At 37.5% G+C, this 14,243-nt stretch overlaps 1 protein-coding gene across 4 annotated transcripts in view; it reads right to left on the bottom strand.

Annotated features, from left to right (window-relative positions):
* The window catches only part of Pcgf5 (polycomb group ring finger 5), a 117,801-nt gene that overhangs the window by 48,634 nt on the left and 54,924 nt on the right, over window positions 1-14,243 (bottom strand). For 2 of the 4 annotated variants that reach the window (XM_046450086.2, XM_046450088.2), the window contains exons 1-2: window positions 9,939-10,094; window positions 7,645-7,935 (exon numbers count right to left, since the gene is read on the bottom strand). In XM_046450086.2, the coding sequence (XP_046306042.1) occupies window positions 7,645-7,756 (112 nt within the window). In that variant the 5' untranslated portion in view covers window positions 7,757-7,935; window positions 9,939-10,094. Of the gene's footprint in view, window positions 1-7,644; window positions 7,936-9,184; window positions 9,503-9,938; window positions 10,095-14,243 lie in introns of those variants that run through there. The other 2 variants (XM_058581078.1, XM_046450087.2) reach the window with 2 other exon arrangements.

Below are 14,243 nucleotides of genomic sequence, written 5' to 3'. Positions count from 1 at the left end.
TAACATTGGTAATTTTGTATTAATTCAGTAAAGGAATGTCAATGGTTGAGTATTCTGAGAAATAAGTTCTACTTACTGGTTTTAAATTTTTTGACTCAATATCAAATAGTCTGATAAAATCCAATATGTACAAAAGTAGCTATGAAGTCTTCAGAGTAATCAAAAGAAAATATCTTTTTTTTTTTTTTACAAAGTTAGACTGTACTTATTCATAATGCTTACATCCAACTTTCTAGCTAGACTATTAAAACACTTACATACTCACCATGATTACATGAATACTTTTGCACTTGGTTAATGTGCTTTCCTCAGTCTAACATTGATATCAGTCCCAACTCATTCTGACCTAGATACTATTTACTCTAAGAAGTCAATACAGAATATAATATCACTTATTCACTACTGCTCTTCCCCAGTTTTGTCCTTTAGTGTCTGCTATGATGCTTTTGCTCAACTATTGAAACATTCCTAGCCAACACAGTTTTAAAAGCTAAAATAACCTTACACCTAATATATTTCATCTTTAATATTATTACTACTAATAAATGATTTCCATATTATTTAAAACCTATAATTTTCTTCATATTTAAAGTCATCAAAATGTATGTATGATCACTACAATCACTTTAATAAATGAATATTTCTGCTAAGATACTATTTGAAACATGTAAAGTACGCTGATGACTTAGATTTTGAGTGTAATCTAAAACATTTTATTTAAACCCATTGATACAATAAATGTAATTTCTACTTAGGCATATGATTTTTATTCTAAAAGTAGGATTTTTTAACCCTAAAATTAAAATTTTGTAAAGAATGCATTACTGGGGCTGGGGATGTGGCTCAAGTGGTAGCGCGCTCTCCTGGCATGCGTGCGGCCCGGGTTCGATCCTCAGCACCACATACAAAACAAAGATGTTGTATCCGCCGATAACTAAAAAATAAATATTAAAATTCTCTCTCTCTCTCTCTCCTCTCTCACTCTCTCTTTAAAAAAAAAAAAAAGAATGCATTACTGCAAATTTATATATATATTTTTTCTTCATTATAATGACTATTCATTCAGGATAATAAATTCAGATCCTAATTAGGTACATAATAACTATTCATATAATCACCAAAACATAGAAGAGGTCCCCCTATCATGCATACCAATTAACATGCTGCTTAAAGAAATTTCATAAAACTAAGTAGAACTAAGAAAAAAATAGGGAAATGTCACAATGCACATTGCAGATTCAGAACCCAGCTCAAGCATTTATTGCCTGTATTCCTTAACATTATTCAATCTTGTCTCGGAAAAAAATGTGGAATAAGAATGTGAAGTACTCTTCCCTCAAACCTTTATGTAGCTTACTTCCTTCTATTATTTTAGTGTCTTCTCAAATAGCAACTCCCAAGAAAGATTTTTCTCTGCTTCATTTCCTCATAGCATTTGTTATATACAAACTCTAAAATTACATTCTTTACTTGCTTACTGTCTTTCCTGTCAGAACACAGGTTCTAGAAAGTTCAGACTATGCCTATTGTGTTTACTGCTGTGTTCCTAGAATATGGCTAGAAAATACTGACACATGACATGTAGGTGCTAATAAACATTTACTGAATGATTAAATAATACCATCTAGGTAGAGGGCTCTTTGTTAGATTAAATAAGACAACGAATAGAAAACCCATAAGAAACATTCAATAAACAATAGCTGCTATTTTAATCTTTCATTAGCACTCATTTTAACTATGTATGATTAAAAGTACAATACCCAGTTTCAGAGATGTCAGTATTATAAATGTCTGGTCCAGAGCAGTGCTTCTTCAACTTCAGTAAACCACAGAGTCACCAGGAGGGTTTGTTATTACAGATTTCTGGCCATCTCCCCAGAGAGAATGATTCAGTAGGTCTATGGTGAAGTTCAAGAATTTGCACTTCTAATAAGTTCCCAGGTGATGCTGTTGCTAGTAGATGCTGCCGGCCTGAAGACTGCTCTTTGAGTAGCAAGTGTATGTAGCATAAGAGTTTTAAATGCTAAATTTCAAATAATCATGAGTTCTCTGTGCCTTAATACTTGTGTATTTAAGTCCTTATTCAAAAACAATTAAGTGGTTGGTAGTACTTCAATTTGCCATCATATGATTAAGTTATTCCTTCACTCTTACACATGGCCACATAAAATATCCAGGTCTTCTAACTGTAACATCAACTATATTTATCAATGAACCCTTCTTCTTTGTATAAATAAAAAAAATAAATACAATAATGTGTTTTTCCAAAGAATTCATTCTGTGGTAAGGGATTACTGCCATAATCTCTGAAAGGACAGAAAGCTTTTCTTTCCTGTACCACAGAATTTCATGTCTATAAATATACTTTGTGCTGAGCAAAGACTCATCAGACTCCTAAAGGGGCCTCTGTTCACAAAAGGGTTAAGAACCAATGCACAGCATTCATCACATTTGAGTTGCCCGAACAAAGCTCCTTTGTCCTTAGTTTAAGTGAAAAGTCTTTCATTTTAAGTCAACAACCTATACAATCACCAGCAAACACTCTATGCAGCTTCAGAAAACTTCTCAGGATCCTGGTGCAAGAGATGGAATATCCCTTAATCTAGGACCACCTATTTCTAGTCCCCAGAGTCTTTCCCTTTTCCTGAGACCCATAAGACACCTACATAGATTTTCCAAGACAGTATTTCTAAAATTATAATTCCTAACCAACACTGCTTACATGCCTTTCAGATTATCTACTACTGCATTAAAATTTTTGAAAGAAAAAAACACAATAAAATAATAATTTATTAGTCATTCATAAGTTAATTTAAGCTTTTATTGAGTACTCAAATCCAAGATACCAAGAAGACATTTCACCCAAATCTGTCTTGGAAGCAAGTGGGTTGCACATTTTTGGGGGGATGAGTTTTAAAAGATGGTTAACTGTTAGCTGGGCCCAGAGGAAAAGTAGTTCACTCCAAGCACAGTATAAACAGCTGAACTAAGTATCTGCATATGTGTGTGCCAAGTGGTGTGGCAGAAAGAGACGGGCAGAAACCAATCACAGCTAAGTAGTTTTAAGGGCAAGAAAGTACCTTTATAAAATTTTGGGGTAGGCTCAAAAGTCACAGTGATAGAGATATTAAGCAGTTTTTAAGTACCACCACTCTGACACAGGTTAAGAATGTGCTGCAGTGGTTCTGGTGAGAAGTAAGAAGTGTCCAAAATAGAACAGTAACAGAGGGATGGAACTGATGGGACAGTCTTGAGAAATATCAAAGAGAGAGACCAGACAGGACTGTCACAGTTTTGCTACAATTCAATGTTAGTATCCCACTTGTCCATTTTTAGATATGCTGTGTTTCAAGTGGGCTTAGGACATTCAATTGGGATTCTAAAGCCAAGAGAAGACAGCTATAAGACAGAAAGATTTAGGAGACATCAGCATAGTTAGCTGAAGTCTCAGAATAGATGAGTACACATAGAAAAGAAAGATATATCCAAATACTATATGTGTCAGAATCTCTTCTTGGTTTATGAAAAGTTTGCTTGTTAGAGCATAAGTTCCAAATTTACCTTATTTACCACTCTACCCCCCGTTACTAGAAAAGCTCCTGACATGGAATTGTTTATTTTAAAAATTAAGACATTATTTGTGTGAACAGTTTTTTCCTTTAGACCAGGTTATTAAAATTATCTCACCATGGTTAATGTAGATTTAGTTCATCTAGTATTAAATGATCACTTGTGTTTGAAAATTTAAAATTCATTTTAAAGTTTTATCTATTTATTAAATGTCTTGACCTATATAAGGGAAGTGATATTAGGAGTGGGAGTCTAGTTAAAGGTGTGACTTCTATGATGTTTTGCATTTCCTTGCCAGGAGCCTGGGACATAGATGCCCCACCATTTCTGTCCCTCCCTCTGTCTGTCCATCCCTCCCTTCCTCCTTTCCTTCCTTACTTCCTTTTTTTCCCTTGCAATACTGGAGATTGAACCTAGGGGTGCTCTACCACTGACATATATCCCTAGCCCTTTTTTAATTTTTATTTTGAGAGAAGGTCTCACTAAGTTACCCAAACTGCCTTGAATTTGTGACCCTCCTGTCTCATCCTTCTCACTGGGATTATAGAATTGTATCACTGCACCGGGGCTTCTTCCTTGTATGTGTGTATGGGGAAGGTTTGTCCCTTTTTCTTTCTTCCACATAGCTAGAGTGCTGTAGGCACCATTCTGCTTGGCCTTTGGTTCTTCCTTCTATAACCACAGGGCAGTCAGGCAGTGTTAGCTCCAGAATTTCTATGGAAAATGGAAAAGCAACAATCTATCTGGCTTGAGGAAGAGAAATTTAGTTGAAATGTGTTTGCATAGTAATTTGAGAGAAGGCTGAAACAGCTTTGTGTATCCACATCAAAGTGAGGATGACCCCTGCCTCCCACAGCAATGAAGCCCTCGGCATCTTTACTGAAGCCAGGTCCAAGGGCATCTGATCCATAGAGTCTATGGCTTTACGAATTTCAGAAGCATTCTAATTCCTTCTGAATTAGAGTAGATTCCACTCTGCACCAATATCTATTACATCACCCTGTGTCATTATCTTCATTACACTTATAGCATATGAATTTGTTTCATAAGTTTATTAACTCATTTACTCTTTCTTCACTTGACTACATAGTCTGGAGCATAGATTCCATCTCTGGTTTTGTTCATCAACAATAAAGCTTCACTTATATATTTCTCACTTGGATAGTAACACCAAAATCTTTAAGTTTCTTACAAGTTTTCATAACAAGAACTAGTGTTTACTCATTCTTTAATTATAGTGTTACACAATTGTAATCTTTGTGCAAAATTATTTTAATAAAATTTTTTAATAAAACTAACTCAAGATCTAAAAATATTATAGGATATCACAATGTCATTTAATATTTCTTATTGCCTTTCCCATTTGGTCATTTAACTTAATTTTATATCATATAACTTAATTTTATATTCCAAATCATACTACCACTGTATCTATCCTAAATTATATATGCATATATAATTTAGGATAGATACATATATAATTTATCTCTTCTACCAGGAAGAAGAGATAAAACCGAGAGTATCACCACACACCAAAGACTCATCAAAAGTTTGCATAACACTGCTATATGGTACTATTAATACTATCAATGCAAAAAGGAAATACTTTGCAAGTATGTTAGTTTAGCCTATAAACCTCAACATAAATAATTTTTAAAAAACTAAACAGAAATCCAAGAATTTAGTGCTACAGACTTCTTAGTTCTACTCAGGCACTAGATTGTGTACTTGACTCAATCATTTAGTCTATCGTCCCAGGTTCTCTGTTGATGATAAAGGCTACATTTGTTATTTACCAATGTATTTTAATCATACTTCTTCCATGTTGGTGCTTGACGAATGCCAAAAGATCTTTTAGGCCAGAATGAATTAGCAGTTTAAATTATCATTTAACTCTCAGGCCTTAAACTGCTGTTGAGAACGTAAAACTAATCATTAGTTATAAACTGTGTATACTTGCAGAATCTTTTGCTTTTACTTCAAAAAAGGGGACATTTAAGATCGAATTTTATTTCAAATTTTTCTTTCTGAAGGACATTTATAATATTTGTAGTATACAGATAGAAACTGAGGAAATTACCTTATTTCCCAGAGTTGGCAGTTTTTTTCTGGAAAGATCCAAATATAAAAACAATGCACAAATTTTAGAAGTAGCAAAACCAGATAAACTACAAACCATGTACCATGCTTGGTAAAATAGGAAAAGTAGCCAGACAACTGGCTTAAGTCCCTACTCTATAATAATCACATCTTATCAGCTCGTCCTCAAAAATATCCATAACCTAACTACTTTTCACAATGTCAGTCTCACATCTTATTACCTTGTTTGAGGCCCTATAATCTTTCAGTTGACCTATAGTAACAGACTTCTGATTTGCTGTTTCTTGAACCTCCCAAACATTTCTACTTCAAATCCTGTATTTGCTCTTCCCTCTGCTTAGAATGCTTTCTCCACATACTCAGAGAGTTCAATCCTTTCAGGTTTCTATTCAAATATCATTATATCAAAGAGGCTGGCCTGGATACTCTATATAAAGTAACCCCCAAATCCTACCTACAATCTTACTTTGCTCCTCTTCACAGTATTTAACCATAACATAGTACATATTTATATTACCTCTCCTTACTAGCATGTAAACTTTCTGAGCACAAAGCTTTGATTATCTTGAGACTACTGTACCCTCTGTGTCTAGAAAAGTGCCTGACATATAGTAGGTAATCAATGTATGTTCAAGGACTATTAGTTATGAACCATTCAAGTTAAAATAATTAAGCAAGGCGATGGCAAATTAATAATATGACATTTCATATTTAACTGCTAATTGAACAAAATGAGGCAATGATACAGCAGCATTAGTGGGAAAGCTTTTCCAAAATACACATTCCCAGGCTTTACCATAAAACCCACAGTATCTTCCCAGGTAAGATCCTGAGCATGTGTATATCTAAACAGTTCCCCTGGTGATTCTATTTGTATGTGTGAGTGGGGGTGGGGATGTGTGTGTGTGTGGGTAAAATATATGTAATATAAAATTTACCATTTTAACAACTTCTAGGTTATTCTATTTTGTACCACTTCACTTCAGCAGAGGAAGATTTACCAAACAAGTGAAAAACAAACCCCACCAAGCTATATTGGAAAAAGCATGAGTTTTGGAGCTGAACTCAGGTCTACCACGCAGTAACTATGAGACCAGGAAAGTTACTTAACTCTTAATTTCCTAAAATGAAGATAAATCTGTATATCCTCTCTCCCTCTAGATCTACTCCAAACAGCTTCAAGGCTACTGTACAGCTAAAATGAAATCAAGCATACAAAGTATCTACTTTGGTGCAATAATAGGCATTCAACTTGAGTTTACAAGAATTATTTTCATTGAAATAAGAAAACATAAGTATGTGTAATTATGGCATAAGTGACTATAAAAATGTTTCTTTCTCTTCTGATGGGACAGGTGAGAATGCAACATGAGAAAATATGAGATAATATCATATCTGAAGATATGATATTATAATAGTGATTCTCAAACTTAAGCATGCTTCAGAATCACCTGGAAGGCACCTTAAAACACAGACTGCTGGGCCCACTCTTGGAGTTTCTCATTCAGAAAATCTAGAGTGGGGCCAATAACCTGCATTTCTTACAAGTTCCCAGGGTATACTCATAAAGGCACTGCCTGTCTAGGAATCACACAATTTGAGAACCAAAGAGGTGAAGTATGAAAAGTCTAACAAAATCTCTGAGCACATTAATTCCTTCAGCACAATTTTTTAAAATAAAAATCTAAAATAGGTCACTTTTTTAAAAAGTCATAATCAATAGTATGCTTCTGATTTTTAGAACATTTTGTATTTTAATAAAAATCCACTATGTATTGAGATTCAAATAACAGAAAAAGTATATGCCACTGATATCTCAATGACAAATAATCTGAAAATCCATTCAAAGATAACTCTTAGAATTCCTTTTTTAAAAAGTTAAATTTTGATAAAAACAAAACATGGCAGTTTTAAAAGAACAAATATAGGTATAGGTATAGGTACAATTTTTTAGATGACATAAAGGATACTTACAAGTATGGAGGCATTCTGTCACTGTAGTTGGCTTGATCAGATAACCTTTACAGATATAGCAGGTAATGTAAGGATTGAAATCTTTCACCAAATGTTTCCTTTGAGTAGCCATTAGTAGTTAGCTGGCTTTAGTAGCTCAGACAAACGGGTGGGTACTAAGTGGATGAAAGTCTGATCCCAGGAGCTGGCGTGGTGTTCCCAATAGGATGTCCCGAGGCATGAGAACTAATATCCAGATTTATCATGAGATAGCTGATCATCACTCCTTTCGGGAGCTCTGCTTTGCCATATCTGTTTCCATAATCATTATAAGAAAATGAGAGAAAAAGGTGTCAATTTCTTCATACCATATTAAAATCATTATTCTAACAGAAAATATTGCATGGTTCAAATGTGAATAGAACATATCCTTTACTATGCAGTTAACCTGCAAATCTGCTATACTCTAATTCAGAATAATAACAAATTTATCCAATCTTGGAATTCCAATTCTCACCTCATACTAATGACACACAAAGCTATTAACTCTGATTCAGTAATGCATTTTAACTTCAAATGCATGAAAAGGTGGAGGGCATCTATGTAATCACTCCAGGTTAGTTGTTGTTAATCTGTTGACCGCTCTTTCAGAGGAGTTCCTGTCATTACAAGTTAAAAGATTCAAAACCAAATTCATTTTTCTCCCAATCAGAATGTTCCTATTTCCATTTTTCCACTCTATTTGTATAGTGTCTCTCCACCTACAGCCCATCTTATATTCTGCTATCAGATTTATTTTATTATATCTCCTACAATCGAGTCTTCATCTCAAAAGAATGTCAGTGTCTCCTCTTTACAAACAGGAAAAATCTTTAAGTTGCTCTGTCACATAACACAATCCTCCACCCACACACACATAACATATCCTTCAACAACTTTCTTAAGGCAAATGAAGGGATCACTTCTCTTCACCAGTCTCTGCAGGCTCTACTAAAAGCCTTCCTTTCTTCTGCATTCCTACACAACCCTCAAAACCCTTCTCCAATGCCATCCTCAATGTATCTCTCCTTCCTTTTAACCCTTATTTTTTATATTACATTTCCCTTTTTAGTTACATTCTTTCTTTATCTCCTCTATTAGACTGAAATATCCTCAATAGAAACCGGTAACATTTAGTAAGTATATAGCTTAAGCACTGTTACTTTCTAAGTTTCAGGGATTTTTTTTTTTTTAACTGTAAAATGAAAATGAGTGTCAGCCTCCCAAAGTGGTGAAGATTAAATGAGACACTATACAAAGAGCTAGTTAGCACACAGTAAAACTGAATAAATGTCATTATTTTTTCCTCACAATCTTCAGCAGAGTTGGCATGCAATTAAATTAGTTTTTAAAAGTTTTTAGTTTCTTACAAGGAAGGTGTCCTCTTACCACAACATGAAATTAGGTGCTGATTTTCCTAAATTCATTCTGTAAACAGGAACTTTGCCCCATCTTAACTGTTAACGCATTCCAAGTACGAAGTAACAGGAAAAGTAAAAGGCATCATTCCCTCAACACGTACCCATTGCAAATGTTCAGGGAATAGGTTCCGCGTGTAATCATCCTATCCGCTCAGGAAATAGTGTTGAGGGTGTAACAGAAAGAAAGTGTAATTAACCAGGACATCAGGGTTCTGGCCCTTAGCCTTGTATGACCTTCAGAGAAGCATTTAATAGCCGTCCCTGGGTCTCAGCTCCCCTTCCACACCTTGGGATTAACTGCCCTGCCTTTTCCACAGATTTGCCTTGAAGCTTCAAAAGTAAGAGAAAGTCCTCTGAAAGAGGAAATGCACTGTCCCGACCTGGGTCGTATTATGATCCTAAGGCACAGAGCCCTGTCAACAAGACAGTTAAAGGAAGCAAGTCCTCGCAGTGACGGGGCAGGGGCGGGAGGGAACTTTTCCGTGTCCTCCTCCAAGACCCGGCGCACAGATCCGTGCGGTTCAAGCACACGTCCGCCCGCTCGGCAGGTGCGCGGGCCCGGGCCCAGCCGATGCGCCGCTCGAGCCGGGCCGGGTCTGCACGGGCAGGACCAGCCGCCTCCCTGGGAGCCGGGCGCCGGCAGCTGGCCGCCCTCTCCTTCCTGGAGGGGAGGGCACGGCCCCGAGGCCCCCAGACCTCAGCCGGTCGTACCCGCCCCCAAGGGGCTCCCCGACTTCAGGCGGGGCCGGCCGCGGCAGGTGTCTAGAGGTGCAGCTCCCGCCCCGGCGCAAACTTGGGCGGGGAGCGCGGGGGCCGCCAGTGTCCCGGCCCCTCCCAAGCCCGCCCGGTACCTACCCAGCCGCCACCACCGCAGCTCCTTGTCCGCCAGCGCGACGGCCTCGGAACGAAGGAAAGTGAAAGAGAAACAGCGCTCGCCGCGGCCTGGCCGGTCCCAGCGCCCCGTCCGCCCTCCCCCTGCAGGCGGGAGCGCGCCGGCTCCGCGGGGCCACTCGGCTCGGGCCCGATAGGGCGCGGCGGGCCTCGGGGCCCAGGGCCGGTGCCGCCTCCAAGGGCAACTCCACCCACTTTCAACTGCCGGCACCTCCCGCCCGCGGCCGGCCACGCCCTCCGCCGCCGAGCCACGCCCACCGCCGCCACGCCCGCAGGCCACGCCCGCCTGCCCGGGCTCCTCGCAGGTGCTGAGATCGCCTCCTCTGTCCTGTAGAGGTGGCTCGCGCATGGCTCATAGCTTTGGCCAAATTTTATCTCGGTTCTTTTTATATTCCCTACCCCCTCCCTGTTGTTTTCATCACAACAATGACTAGTATATTTTTCCTGGCGGGTTTAAAAGCAACGGTCACAGATGAGACTGAGTCACCCAGCAAAATTTGTCTCCTTTGCTGCATTTTCCCAAAATCAGTCCCACCTGGGCGGCAGTGGGGACGAAAACATCCCTGGATTTGGACCTTATTTAAAAACCACTAACGAACTTGTTAGAGTTGGATGGGTCCAGTGATCCTGAGAGTTGACAATTCTAAGTAACTGGAACGTTGTGGAGATAGGGGTGAGGGTGAGGGTAAGTGGAAAAGATTTATTGCTGTTTGCAAGGGTCAAAACAAACAAACAAAAAAACCCCAGCACTCTTTCTAGTGGACTTTGAGATTTACAAGAGACCATTCATTGCAAAAAAACATTCATTCAAAAGCTTGCATTAAAGCTGCATTCCTCAGTCATTCAATCCTATTCTATTACATTCCACGCACTCACAAATTTCTACAACCATAATTTTGCTAAACATAAATTAGATCCGGCCCTTCCCTTCCTTAAAAGATTGTAATCCAGTAATCCCAGGATAGTAGGCGAATTAATGCACTCTTCACTGGTGAAACAAAAGTTTAAAAGAACATTTTAAAGGGAAAGTTGTAAAAGGCAACTTTCAATCTGATGTTTCAGAAAGAAAAATAAAATTTGCAATTCCATCATTGTCTCCTTTGCAGGAACCAGAGTAGGGATGGCTAAACAATTGAAAGTTAATGTCAAGTATTTGCTTTATTTCCTACTAATAGAAATCACCTTATTATCAGAGTGCTAGATTGTGGATATGAGCCTAGAGGCAAACCAATAAATGCAACAACCACTGGTTCTGTATTCCAGCAGAAATTCTACCAAAAAGCAGACAAAGGCAGTTTTAAAACTATTCATTTTATAATTAAACTTATGTAAAGCAGACATAAGTAAGACATTTTGCGACTTTAATATCACAGCAGGAACAATTCGTTTTCTGAAACAACATTAAATGATCACATTTTTTGTAGTCCTTTAAATACAATTTTGCAAAACTATATGCCAGTGTCCAATTGGGATCAACTTCAGTGAGACACAGAAATTACAATAAGTAAAAGAAAACAAGTCAGGTCAAATTATTTTATAGCAGAAGGATTAGTCATCATGTCTTCATCTAGAAACTGAATAGAGCAATATAGAAAAGTCACCTAATTTATACTGTATTTAAAATATGCAATGGATGATATTACTGTATATACTACAACATATACACATGACTTGATATTTTTCTATTTTGTACCTGAACTTATTTTAAATGTATTTTTTTTTAAAAAAAGAAAAACAGCTAATAAAGTCCTAGGAGCATGAATGTGATTGGTGATTAGCAGTTAAGTGGAGTTTAATTAGCATTCTCAGAAGAAAAATAAACTTAAGGGTGGATAGTAGGATATATATTAGCAATTGAAGGGGGATCACAAACATGCTACATAGCACATTTTCATTACTTTATATTTCATGTCTATATTTTTATTGCAGAAGGATGTGAGGTGGGGTTGCCATGTGTGTCTGCTACTGTGAAGGGGGGCGTGTTCTCACCGTTTGTAAGGAAATCTGTGCTTTGTATCCTAGAGGCAGCATGGTTTGTAGTGAAATGTTGTGTGATTTTTTCCTCCCCTCTTCAGCAACCAACCCACTTCTCCTAGCCCTATAAATAAAGTACAAACAAAAATAAAAAAAAAAACAAGCAATAATTTTTTCTTCTTAAAAAAATAGTAACAAAAGCAGTGGCAAGGGAGAATGTTACAAAGAGCAACAGAGCTATGTGTAGATTCTAAATTTGCAGACATGGAACTTTCAGCTGCCGTGTGGCCTCTCTCTCTGCCCTGTGGCTGCTTTCCTGTTACTTCTCTATTATCCCTTGGTCCTGCTAGTGGGTACAAGAACTAACTGTTGAAGCCTCAAGATGAGGATAACTCTGAAAACATACCTCAAATACTAGTGGGACCATCAAGCAAAGGCTCACCCAGAACAACTAAATATATAAGACCAGGAAAAAGAAAAGGCAGGATAAGAGAATCCTAGCTGGGAGTCCCCTTATCACTAATCTACTTCAGTCTTCTCATTTTAGAGATACAGAAACCAAGATCCAAAGAAGTGGCAAATTCATAATCATAGAGCTGATTTCGGTTGTACCAATATCAAAACAAAGGTGTCAGTTCAACTTTATTTAAACCTCTTAGGAGAACTTCTTAAGCATAAGAATTTAAGGGTAAGGAAGTTCTTTTTTTTAAAAAAAAAAAAAAGATTAACTTACAAACATTTTCTGAAACAACATGGGGGAGAGGAAAAGGAGAAGGAGGAAGAAAAGGAGGAAAGAATGAATGAGGGGAGGGAGGGAAATAACTGTCTAGATGGCATTTAGGAGTGAACTAGTCAACTGACTGATCAAAAAAAGCATAACTTGTTTATTCACTTGATTATTGATCCAGATCCTTTCAGGGAATCACAAATGGTTCTTGATAAACCTTGGAACTACTCATTACTTTATATTTTATGTCTACGTTTTTATTTCAGTTAAGGATAGGCAATGGATGGATAGTTCTATACTGAAAAGTTCACATTCCTTTCTTGCGTAGTAAATATATCATCAAAATTAACTGATTTTAATGGCATAACATTTCAAAAATATGATTACATATTTACATTTCCCTAAAATATTAAATCAAATGGGTTTTTCATTACCATAAATGATTTTATATACCTAAATATTCTGTTCAATCTTTCAACACAAAGTTTCTTTAACATATGAACTACACTCTGTAATCTAAAAGTCTTCCCATAGAGATTATAGAGAATATTAAAATTTAACATAAGTGTCCTACTGAGCCCAAGCGTATTTATTTTCTGACCATAAACATTATAGCTCAAAATCAATTACTGCCTAAAATCAATGATAGAGGAATGGGAGGAGAATAGAGAACTGAAGGATTTCCAATTGTCCTTGACTATGTCTCTTTTTCTCGTACTTCTCCCCTCCCCCACAATCTGATAATTCTCAAGGACTCTTCTCTGCCAAATGTCTCTAGAATCTTTTCACTTTGCCTTCCCGGTTCAGATCGCTATCATCTCTACCCACCATTACTCAATGGACTATTAAGTAATCTCTCTACAGCTCTTGTCTACTAAACCATTCTCCAGAGCACAAAGGATTTAACTACAAATTTGGTCATGCTGCTCCCTGGCTTTAAAAAAAAAAAACTTTGTTCTGAAGAGAAAACCCAAACATCTAATAATGCCATCCCATCCCTGCCACTTCTATAGCCCCTTGCTTGAACTCCATGACTCCGCTGTAGTGAACCTCTTTACCCTCTGGCTAAATAGATGAGTTTTCTTCCAAATGGACATCCTTATACAATCCCTTTGCCCTTACTCATCCCTGCAAGTTTAGCCAACCTTTGTTAATCCTTTAGGTAATGGTTGATTTCAAAGACCACCTTCCTGAGCAGGGCACGGTGGCCTATAATCCCAGTGGCTTGAGAGGCTGAGGCAGGAGGATAGAGAGTTCAAAGTCAGTCTCAGCAAAAGCAAGGTGCTAAGCAACTCAGTGAGACCCTGTATCTAAATAAAATACAAAAAAGGGCTGGGGTTGTGGCTCAGTGGTCAAGTGCCCTTGAGTTCAATCCCCAGTATCCACCACCAACAACAACAATAAAACCACTTTCCTGGACACCTCAAAATTGCTGAGGGTCATCCTCTATAGACTCAGACCATATACATAAATAGCAACTTATACTTAATTCTCTTAAAACACATATCACTGTGTCTTAGATTATTTGATTAACTGGTCTGAACTGCCTATTAGAATATAAGCCTAGT

Source organism: Marmota monax, unplaced genomic scaffold (assembly GCF_021218885.2).
Source record: "Marmota monax isolate L192 unplaced genomic scaffold, Marmota_monax_Labrador192_F-V1.1 WCK01_AAM20220418_F8-fsc00004, whole genome shotgun sequence".
Classification (NCBI taxonomy): Eukaryota; Metazoa; Chordata; class Mammalia; order Rodentia; family Sciuridae; genus Marmota; species Marmota monax.
The sequence above is the reverse complement of the archived record's forward strand: the minus strand, read 5'-3'. Positions and strand labels throughout refer to the sequence as shown.